This window comes from Pelophylax lessonae, assembly GCF_965119305.1.
Source record: "Pelophylax lessonae genome assembly, contig: HAP1_SCAFFOLD_195, whole genome shotgun sequence".
NCBI lineage: Eukaryota > Metazoa > Chordata > Amphibia > Anura > Ranidae > Pelophylax > Pelophylax lessonae.
Genome location: NW_028120116.1, coordinates 331,667 through 343,545, shown reverse-complemented (window position 1 = coordinate 343,545; position 11,879 = coordinate 331,667). Strand labels below are relative to the sequence as shown.

Here is an 11,879-nt window from a genome sequence, read left to right as displayed (position 1 = left end):
GGCCGATGAGCCCAGCTGCTGCGGGTGGCCTCATTGTATTGCCCCAACGCTGGATTATGTGTCCTGGTTGCTGGCTCTGATGTATCCCTGGTGTGGAGGGGTAAGTGTCTTTCCCTTATATTTTATCTCCTTACTTGCCTGGTGGTTTAGTGTTCTTTTTTGGCTTCCCTGGTGGTATAGCGTGCGGCTCCTCGCTTCTCTGTACCCTTCCTGGTGGTCCGGGAGGCTCTATGGACGCCGTGGAACGCTCTGCGTTCCATCCTCGGCATTCTCGGCTGAGAACGAGGCTTGGTTCCCGCATGCGTGGTAGCGGCGATTGCCGATATTCGCGCATGCACAGTTTGCCGCGGCCATGACGTCATGGCCGGCGCCAGATTTAAAGATCTGTCAGTCTCACACTCCGTGGGACTGACTGTAAATTGCGGCGTTCTCACGTTCACACACTGTGGTTACCAGGTATGTGGATCTGCTTTTAGGGGGTCTTACTGTGTACTAATACCCTAGTACTAAGCCTGTTATTAGAGTATTTTTGCATTGGTCTCTTCCAGTGTGCTTTTGTGCTTTCCCTATGGAGGTGTCACCGCTCCCCTGTGACCAGCCCTCTCTTAGGTAAGTGTAGGGCTGGAATGAGGGGGGGAGCAGGACATATGGGCGGTCTTGTTACTTTATCCCTCTGTATGTTTCCCTTTGCAGCTCCTCTTCTAGGTCTGAACAATCTCAGGGTACGCAGGAAGATCGCCATGCTAAAACGCAGCATCATCAATCTTCCTCCTGGCATGGCTCTTCATCCAAGTCCAGATACCGTAGTAAAGACCGGTCACCTCCTGGGTCTTCACGCCAATCCAGCGAGTCAAAGTACTGGGGCTGTGGTATCCGATTGCTGGACGGAAAATCGCTATTCGATTCCTGTTATTCCCGGGCAGCGAGTGAAAGTGGAAGTTCTGACCAACAACTTGAGTCTATGGTCAAACGCATAGTCAAGGACTCCCTGGTTGATCTTAATAGGCGGCAGTCTCCAACGCCAGATCCATCTGCCTCTCCTGTTAGAGAGTCCACTGGCGGACGGGTCCTTGAGTCGTCCGAGCCTAGCCATCCCTCAGTGTTCGAGTCCGAGAGCGATTCGGATCAAGATGAGCCTAGTTTGGGATTTTCCTTCAATCTAGTTCCACCTTTAGTGAAGGCTGTCAGAGAAACCTTAAACTGGGAGGACCCAGTGATCTCTGCCCCCAAACAGAGAAAATATTTTAAACAGCTGAGCAGAGAGCGGCTGAATTTCCCGTTCCTCCCAGAATTGGGGGAAGTCATTACGGAGGAATGGAGCAAGGTAGAGAGAAAAAACTCCATGATCTCAAAAATGGCTAAGCTTTATCCATTCAAGGAAGATGAAGTCAAACATCTGGAATCTCCTCCTCTAGTGGATGCGACTATTATGAGGCTAGTGAAACATGTAATTTTGCCTCTTGAAGATACAGTTTCCTTCAAAGATCCCCTTGACAGGAGAATAGATACGGATTTGAAGCAAGTCTATCTATCAGTAGGGGCTGCTTACAAACTGGCTCTAGCCATGGCAACATTGTCCAAAGCCATGGATGTTTGGGTGGACAATGTGGATGACACCCTCAGAATTTTTTCTGAAGAGGCAGCCAAGAAATCTCTATTCAGGAGTTGAAACTAGCTTCAGCCTTCCTGGGGGAGGCGTCTATTGATATTATCCGCCTGTTAGCGCGGGGGATGCTGATTGTGCCAGGGAGGCACGTAGCTATAGGCCAGTAAGGGAGTTTGGAAGAAACTGGAAGTCTAGGCAGACTGCCTTCCGGAAAGGCCCCAAGAGCAATCCGTCTGGAGATAGAGACGCGACAAAGTCTTTTTGAGATTGGGCCCGCTCAGGCCGGTCAGGTGGGGGGGTCGTCTCTTCCACTTTTGACAGGTCTGGGCGGCCTCAATCCAGGACTCTTGGGTCGTCAGCATGGTCTCTGCAGGACATTCCTGGACCTTCACCAGTATTCCCGGAGACAGATTTGTTCCTACCTCCCTTCCGCGGTCAGGCGAGAAAAGAGGGATTATCTTATCCTACGTCAACTCTCTAGTCACTCAAGGAGCAGCAGTTCCAGTGCCAGAGTCCGAAAGAAGGCTCGGAGTGTACTCACTCCTCTTTATGGTGCACAAGAAGAGCGGCGCTTGGAGGCCAGTGATAGATTTGACGCACTTAAACCGCTTCATCAAAGGAGAGAAGTTCAAGATGAAAACCTTTTTCTCCATTCAGCAAGCTGTTCAACCCCGGGACTGGATGGTCTCAGTAGACCTGAATGACGCTTACTTCCACGTGCCAGTGGCAGCAGAGTTTCAGCAATACCTAAGATTCTCAGTCGGCCAGATTCATCTACAGTTTGTGTGTCTCCCCTTCGGGCTTTCCACATCGCCTCACACCTTTTCGAAGGTCTTATTAGCGGTAGTAGCCTTGATAAGGTTGAGAGAGGTCCGTCTTTATCATTATCTGGACGACCTCCTTCTACTGGCTCAAGACAAGTCGGTAATCCTAGATCATCTTTCTCTGGTCATCTCGTCCCTGGAAAAGTTCGGCTGGATCCTGAACAGGGAAAAGAGTCACCTAATCCCTACACAGTCCCTGGTCTTTCTGGGCGCTCTGTTCAACACCAAGAACAGCACCATCTCTCTTCCAGAAGAAAAGTTTCCGATAGTTCGGAACAGGGTGTCTCTAGCCTTGTCGGCTTCCCATCTCACCGCCAAACAATGCCTGAGGATAATCGGCATGATGGTGTCAATAGCCCCTATGGTGAAGTTGGCTCTTTGGAAAATGAGACATTTTCAGAGAGGTTTTCTTCAACAATGGAAGGGAACCAGCAATTCTCAGCGAATACTTTTAACCGTAGCCATGAACAGCTGGCTTCCTTGGTGGTTGCAGCTGAAGAATTTGCGCAATTGTCACTCCATAGCCCCCATATCTTGGGTGATAGTGACACCAGACGCCAGCAGCACCGGTTGTGGCGGTCATTGCGGAACAGAGATGGCACAAGGGAGATTTCCAGTCTCGCCAGATCGTTTTCAACATCCTGGAACTTCGGGCGGCCTTTCAAGTACTGCTGGCCTTCGGTCACCTTTTTCAGGGCACCTCAGTCATGCTGAGGCTAGACAACACGACCGCAGTAGCCTATGTGAGGAGACAAGGCGGAACTCGCAGTGCATCCCTGCTTCGGGAAGTAGAGCCAATAATGAGCTCAGCCAATAATGAGCTCAACCTGGGCTCAGAGAAACCTGGTCAATCTGTCAGCACATATCAGGGGTTCAGAACACACAAGCAGATTTCCTCTCCCGAACACAGCTCGACAACAATGAGGATGTGTTCAAGTGGATCCTGTCCTTGGGATTCATCCCAGAGGTAGATCTCTTTGCCTCCTTCCACAACAGGAAGTTGGAGGTACTATTCGAGGAACAGGGATCCCAGAGCGTTCGGGGTAGATGCCCTTACAGATCGCTGGAAGTTCCACAAGGCCTATGCCTTCCCCCCCAGTACCAGTCATCTTCCAATTCCTGCGGAGAGTCAAGATGGAATCAGTGAAGGTGGTTGCAGTGATTCCCTTCTGGCCCTGCTGTTTCAGCTCAGCTATTGCGACCCAGTTCCTCTTCCTCTCAGATCGGATCTGCTGTCTCAGGGCCCCATATTTCACCCGTGCCCAGCCCATCTGCACCTTCGGGTCTGGTTTTTGAGAGGGAAAGGCTGGAAGCATTAGGGTGCCCTGAGGTGGCCATGCCAACTCAATTGAGTGCTAGGAGACAGAGCATGAATAAAACCTATGAAAGAATTTGGTCTAGGTTTACTTCTTTCCTGGAGTCCAAGGGAAAGTCCTGGTCATCTCCTTCTGTGCAAGATATCCTGTCTTTCCTTCAGTCAGGATTGGAATTGCCCCTTTCAGTAAGCGCCCTGCGAGTGCAAGTTTCAGACATCTCTGCTTTCACGGGTGTTTCCTGGGCTGCCCATCGTCTGATCTGGCAATTCTTCAAAGGGGCAGTAAGGCTGAGGCCACAAAAGAAGCTGAGGTTCCCCAAGTGGGACATGCCTTTTGGTTCTTGACTTCCTTTCCTCAGTTGGCACAAATCCTGAGGAACCTGTATCGGTTAAACAACTCTCCCTCAAGGTAGTCTTCCTAGTGGCTGTTACATCTGCAAAAAAGGGTTTCAGAGATTCAAAGTCTTGGAAGTAAGGAACCTTTCCTGACCTTTCTTCCGGACAGGGTTGTTCTTATCCCGATGCTCGGAACAAGGCCTAAAGTCACCTCAGTCTTTCCGAGAACTAGGAAATTGTTCTTCCTACCTTCAACTCGTCGGCCGAATCTCCGGAAGTCCATCCGCTGGATGGGGGCACCACACTCAAACAGTATCTGGAAGCGACAGCTCCTTTCCGGATTATCTCTTTACCCTATTTTTTGGGAAGAACAAGGGTATGCGTGCCTCTTCAAGATCGATTGCCTCCTGGATAGTAGAGGCCATTCAATGGGCTTATAGAGAGAAGTGCTTGGTTCCTCCTAAAGCAGTGACTGCGCATTCTACTCGTTGTGTCGCTACTTCATGGGCAGCTTCAAGACATGTCGCTCCGGATGTGGTCTGCAGAGCAGCGTCTTGGTCGTCCATTCACACGTTTATGTCACATTATTGTGTTGAGCCAGCGGCTCTTTCCTCTGTTAGTTTTGGTACTCGAGTATATATGTTGCAGGTGTTAAATACATTTATTTCAGCATCTGCCCACCCTATTGTCTTTTGGCGATTTATTTCCCAAACGTATGCTGCCTTGGAGTCTGTCAGGAAAACGGAAAATTGTTATCAAATACTTACCGTAATTTTCCTTTCCTGATGGACTCCATGGCCGCAGGAGTCCCCTCCCAGTTCCTGAGTAGGCTAGTTACGGGCGGCATTTCCCCATTTTATACTGTCGCCTGTAGTGCAAACTGATGAGTATGAGGAGGCGGAGTGTCTCCTCCGGGGAACGTCCCTCGCATGATCGTGGTGTGCGCAATGACCTCAGACATCAGTGCAAGCCATGTCATGCAAGGCAGACTGGATCTTCTAGGATGGTGGGCACTGCAGACACAGGAGTGACAAGGTGACTACGGACAGACAGTGGGTGTTTGGTGGACCAGTCCGGTGGTGAGTTATGGAAGAAGATAACAGTGTAAATAATATTTTCTAATGGTTATATTTATATAAAATGATGGATGTGGGGGCCTTTTGTTGGGCATGATTATTTTTTTTTGGGGGGGCAGCATTTCATTCTTGGACCCAGGCAGCACAATGTCTTGGGTCAGCCCTGCCCAGACCAATGGCTATTCAGGTTCTCTCAGCCTAGGTTACAGCACTTTGCTGTCCAGGCCCCACATGGCCTCTTGACAGTGTTTACCCACACCTCAAGCTTGCTCCCCCCAGCCCCCTGGACTCACTTTTTCAGCTTCTTTTGTCTTCCAGACTCTTGTGGCTGGCCAACCCTTCCCAGTCCTTGGGCAGAGAATCCCCTTCACAAGGGCGGCAGTTTCCAACAGGAACTCACAGCTCTCCTGACTGGGCTCTGTCTTCAAAACAGCAGCAACTGCTCTTGGCTATCCTCCGATCTGGCTTATAATGATACTGACCACCTGCTGTAGGCAATCAGCAAAGCCCAGACACTGGCCTGAAGACTCCATCCCACCAATGCTCTTTAGAGCATTCAAGCTCCAATCCCCGTTCTGGTGTCTTCGTAGATTACTGCAGATCTTTAGATAATGCCTCTGACAATCTGCACATGTGCAGTGTTGACGTCACGACAGCTGTTTGGCAGATCAGCTGGAGTGATGTCACTACTGCAAATGTGCAGATGTAATGTTTTTACATTCAGCTGTCAGTGGGGAAGCCCGCTGACAGCTAATGACTCATCGGTTGTTAAGGATGCGGCAGCCAAGCCGGCTTCCCAGCCCATTCCTTAACAACCAGCTATACACTGTGTATTATGGAGAAAAAAAAAATGCAAAACACAAGTAAAAATGCATCAAAAACGCAACACTTTACACATTTCTGGTGCGACTTCAGTCTATTACATGCAAAACGCAATCTGCTGTGGGAAAAAAAGTTCCCGACCCTTTCCAAAAATGCACTGGCTGAAAAACTCATACAGTAGATATACCGTAAGCACGTACCATAGGAAACCATGGTAAAAGGACTGTAGTGCATTTCTGCAAAATGCACTAAAAAAACACATAGAGGTGAACAACGATCACAACAATGAGGGAATGTTTCGTTTTATTTGGGTATTTTAAGAAGAACATTTGCAAACTCATATCAAACTTGTGCACCATGTAATGCCCTATCCCCATATTCCTCCAATCTTGTATGAAGATACTGAATCCAGCTGTGTTGATGGATAGTTTTAGATAAGGGTTGTCTGACCATACATAAGACTCTAGATATTTTGTACATATTTACATCTGAGGATGTTGAGTCACATTGAGTCACTGTATGAAGCACGGACCCATCTAGCAGGGAAAAGGGAACTGGTCCTTCTGGTCCTCATCACTTTATAGCACCTCCGCTCTGGTTATATTACAGAACAACTTTCAGAAACAACAGATTCAGATATTATACCTCTAGTGATATATTTTTCTCTTTTGTTAGGTCTCCTGTATATGATTATGTGCCCATTGCTGACATGGGGAACGGTGTACATACGGAGCGGATCAGAGATCACTGACTGTAATATGAAGTGTCCTCAGGCTGAAGGTGTGCTGGAGCTGTACAGACAATGTGGAGGGAAAGTGGATCCTTTATTGGACCTTCACTGTGATGATCTGTACACCAAGAACGACTACAAGACCAGACTTTACCTGGACACAGGGAGCGGCTGCTGGAAGATGACCGAGGCTGGGAAGGAAGACTCCTGTGTGTATAGTACAGAGTATAACAGTCACTCAATACTTCCACTTTCCTCTACAGAGATCCGTGTACTGGGTAAGAGTCCATATACTGCATCACACTTCTCCACACTGCATTGTACTCTATGGGGGGGGGGGGGGGGGGAGATGAAGTGACGCTCATTTTAATGAGGAATGTATGTACATGGGGAGAAGCTACAGATCACATGACTAATAAACAGTCTATTTACAAGAGCTAGCACTCTGTCATGTATCTGGGCTCTGTGTTGGTGACCTTTTTTCTTCTGATCATTCCAGATCCGGTTCTCATCTCCAACATCACCAACAATGGCAGCCGGCTGGGTGAGGAGATGGCTGTGAGCATCCAGTTCTCTGGAGAAGAGAGCGCTGTGACCTGGGAGGTGGACGGGGAGCCTCTCCCTGAAAGATACCGGCTGATAGATGACAATAGGACGCTGATTATCCCCAGTGTGCAGAGAGACGACGCCGAGAGAAGATTCCGGGTCAGGATCACAAACCCGGTCAGTGAGGAGATCCGGGAATACCGGCTGATCAATGATACGATGTTCATCAGAATGCTGGAAGCAGAAGGTATTGGTGACTATGGGGGGGTCATGTTATATTCCATGTATCGGGGTGTTATAGATTGGGGTCATCCTGTCTTCTCTTCTCTGGGGGGTCATAGTGGGAGGGTGACACAGAATAGTAACATTGTATCATGTTGTCTCTTCTCTGCTATCCTATTGGAGGATTATACAGGTGAGATGTCACATGACCACCCACCATACAGACTGATACATTGTATATTTATCATATGTACTGTATTTCTTATTTTTAATCCTATTTACTCTCACAGGTTCTGATTCATATGGAAGGACAAGAGAGGGTCTGATTGCTGGATTTGCATTAGTGATGATCTTAGTGGTGATGGTCTGCATTATAGGATGGGTGAGTGGTCTTCTATTTTCCTTATAGTACAATATATAAATATATAAGATAGTACAATATTCTGAGTAGTTAGTTGTTTGGCAGATTTATAGAGAGAACGTTGTTGTTACCAGATGACTGTGAGCTGACACGGAATGTACTATGATATCGTTATCGGTGCTGATACTGAGTATTTTCACAAGTACAGTACTTGTGAAAATTCTCCCAATACTGAAACCGATACCTGTGTGATTTGCATCCATACAAAATGAATGGGTGAAAAATCGCACTGCAAAAAATTGAATGCGATTTTTAACAGGAATGCTGTGCAATTAATGTTCCGAATTGCATGTGTTTTCCCGCACCGCTTCTGTGTGATCCCAGGCTTGTCATAGTAAAGTTCACACCGAAGCAGTGCGGGAAACCTCCCAGCTTCCATCTGACTGTGGGCATCTGCAGCTGTGGCCCCTCCTGGCTCTCCCATGGCTCTGCCCCCCCCCCCCCCCCAGCAGATCTCTCTCCCCGGCCTCCAGCGCTTTGAGTCCTCTCCTTCTTCTAGTGCGAACAGTAAGGACTACAGTGATTTCTAATTGGTCAGTACTGTCGATGTTTACCAATCAGAAACCGTCTAGTCCATACTGTCAGAAGAGGAGAGAAGGCTCTGCGGATTTCAAATTTACAGACCCGTGAAGCAGCTTTTCTAACGGTGGATAGCAGCAATCTGGTCCAGCATAGGGAGGGGGGGTCCAGTGATTGACTGGAACCACTAGGGGTTGGCGAGGAGAGAATTGCTGGGGGGGGGGGGGGGGGAGAGAACCACTGGGTAGAGAGCTGCTGGGGAGACAGAACCACTGGGGGAACAAAGCCCTGGGAGAGGCAGGAGGAGCCACAGTCGAAGATGTCCACAGTCATGGGAGTCGGAGCTGGTGGAACCCGTAATGCGATTAATAAAGAAAAAGGGTTATTGGTGCATTACTACTACGTAGCCGTGTCCGGGTTTATTTTCATAATCTGGTTTCCAGTGCTGGATCTGCTGGTATGGTGGTCATCCTACAATGTCGTACTAGGGTGGTCATTTTCCGGGGACAGTCCTGTGCGATCTATGAGGACATTCAATGCCCCCACCTGACCTTTCATCCTGGATTTTATATTCTCAGCTCCAGTCCAGGCGTAGAAGGAGCAGAAAAGTGATTCGCAATGACTTGGAGAATGGATTGTTGGCTGCTGTCATCCAGAATGGATCTGAGCACATTAAAGGGGGTTCAGGTACTGGAAGAGACGGAGGAGATCCGGATCCAAATGCACTGTGACCTCTGATCTGTCACCATGGAAGGATTTCAGAGCCTCCCATACATTCTGTAATGGGGACACTTCGGATGACCGTGCCATGAATACACAAAACTGAGCTCTGACCTGAGCTGAACAACTGGGAAAAATCTTTAATATCTGCAGTTATTATCAGTACATCACATTGTAGATTTTGGTTTAAATTTTAGGAGATGCAACGGAGAAAACAAAAGAATGTGACATTGATTGTGTTTCCAGTCTCTGCTCCGCCTCGCTTTGCTATAGGATCTCTATTATCTGTTGCACTTTTTTTTGTGTGTGTGAACAAGCTAAAACTAGAAGCTGATTGGCTACTATGCACAGCTGCACCGGATTTTGCACTCGCCAGTTTTAGTAAATCAACCCCTGTGTGCCTTATTTACAACCTATTTACTAGGATGTAGAATTCTCATCAAGGCTTCCTTTATGAATGTAGAACAAATAATCCATCCAAAAAAGAACAAGAAAAATTGGCTTGATGGTTGCTCTGTATTTATATATTTTGTGAATGGAGATGTATTTTTATTACAATGTTTATAATGTGCTACAAATTGTGTTTCATGAATTTCTAGCTGCTTCCTGTAATGCACTATAATAACATTTATATGCAGAATCTATAAAGAACTGCTTTAAGCTAAGTAAAATACATTTGCAACCGACAAATCTACAAATACACAAGATTTTTCAGGAGAGGAGCGCGGAGGGATGACGTGGGGCGGTATGTACAGGAGAGGAGTGAGGAGGGATGACATGGGGTGGTATGTACAGGAGAGGAGTGAGGAGGGATGACATGGGGCGGTATGTACAGGAGAGGAGCGTGGAGGGATGACATGGGGCGGTATGTACAGGAGAGGAGTGTGGAGGGATGACGTGGGATGGTATGTACAGGAGAGGAGTGTGGAGGGATGACATGGGGGGGTATGTACAGGAGAGGAGAGTGGAGGGGTGACATGGGGCAGTATGTACAGGAGAGGAGTGTGGAGGGATGACATGGAGCGGTATGTACGGGAGAGGAGTGTGGAGGGATGACATGGGGCGGAATGTACGGGAGAGGAGTGTGGAGGGATGACATGGAGCGGTATGTACAGGAGAGGAGTGTGGAGGGGTGACATGGGGTGGTATGTACAGGAGAGGAGTGTGGAGGGATGACATGGGGGGGTATGTACAGGAGAGGAGAGTGGAGGGGTGACATGGGGCGGTATGTACAGGAGAGGAGTGTGGAGGGATGACATGGGGCGGTATGTACAGGAGAGGAGTGTGGAGGGATGACATGGGGCGGTATGTACAGGAGAGGAGTGTGGAGGGATGACATGGAGCGGTATGTACGGGAGAGGAGTGTGGAGGGGTGACATGGGGTGGAATGTACTGGAGAGGAGTGTGGAGGGGATGACATGGAGCGGTATGTACGGGAGAGGAGTGTGGAGGGGTGACATGGGGCGGAATGTACGGGAGAGGAGTGTGGAGGGATGACATGGAGCGGTATGTACAGGAGAGGAGTGTGGAGGGGTGACATGGGGCGGTATGTACAGGAGAAGAGTGTGGAGGGGTGACATGGGGCGGTATGTACAGGAGAAGAGTGTGGAGGCGTGACATGGGGCGGTATGTACAGGAGAGGAGTGTGGAGGGATGACATGGGGCGGTATGTACAGGAGAGGAGTGTGGAGGGATGACATGGGGCGGTATGTACAGGAGAGGAGTGAGGAGGGATGACATGGGGCGGTATGTACAGGAGAGGAGTGTGGAGGGGTGACAGGGACCCATGCAAAGCTCCCAACTGTCCCTGATTTGGAACAATGTCCCTCTTTCCTCCCCATTTTTTTTTTTTTATATTAAGACATGTATAAAAAGCCTTAAAATAGGCTGTATATTGAACCTGAGGCATGTATAGTTTCTTGGTGGTACATGGAAATGGATTATGAATTGTTATTGTCAGTGGTTGTCTTATTTCCTTTAAGGTTAAAAAACTTTTTTATATTCAACTTCCTTAAAAATCTCTGTACATCTATATAGGTTTCAAATATGTCTAGGTTTTTGTTGGGTGCATATTTGAGTCCTAGATCTAAAATTTCCAATTCCTCTGATGTAAAAACAATGCCGCTAAGATTAAAAATACCTTTGCCTAAAATTCTCTCCTTCGTTTTCTTCCTCCCACCGCGTTTCCCTCTGGTCCGTTTCCTCCGTCCCATTGATCGTTCCATATATTCGGCCTCCCAGTGTTCTGTTGGTAAAAATTGGGGTTCCTCCACCCCCGCTGATATGGTGGGTCTTGATTGTGCATGTACCCTGTTGGTCTGTGGTAATCTGTGGGTCTTGGAGGACCTCTCCAGCCTTGGCCTTGTGGCTGGTTGTGCCATCCTCCCTGTCTGGGAGGTCTCCCTCTGTTTGTCCCTTGAAAAAAATTTCCTTGGTCATGGAACCTGTCATTCCTTCTATATCCTCTAGGTGGGTGTGGTCCTCTATCCATAAGTGGGGAGAACCTATTTGAGGTGGGGATGTGGTATCTGGGGGATTCGTATCTCTGGGGGAACGGTCTTCTTGGTCGGTTCTCGCGGGGTGTTGTCGGTGGGGGTTCATAAGTAGCCCTTCCTCTCGGGGTTTCTTCTTCTCGATTTTCCATATTCCTCATTGGTCTAAACTAAAAATTCCTCGGTGTCCTAGGAGTGGGTGCTTCTGATTCTTCCTCTGATTCTTCCTCTTCTTCTTCCTCATCAGGTG

General features: G+C 48.3%; 1 protein-coding gene across 1 annotated transcript; it reads left to right on the top strand.

Moving 5' to 3' along the window:
• Positions 1–6,658: 6,658 nt before the first annotated feature.
• On the top strand, positions 6,659–11,630 carry LOC309543548 (uncharacterized protein; the record flags this gene model as incomplete). The annotated part of the gene is made up of 4 exons (XM_082276020.1): positions 6,659–6,987; positions 7,209–7,502; positions 7,768–7,859; positions 11,607–11,630. The coding sequence occupies exons 1-4, from the start codon at positions 6,666–6,668 to the stop codon at positions 11,628–11,630; spliced, it is 732 nt and encodes a 243-aa protein (XP_082132146.1). The 5' UTR covers positions 6,659–6,665.
• Positions 11,631–11,879: the final 249 nt, after the last annotated feature.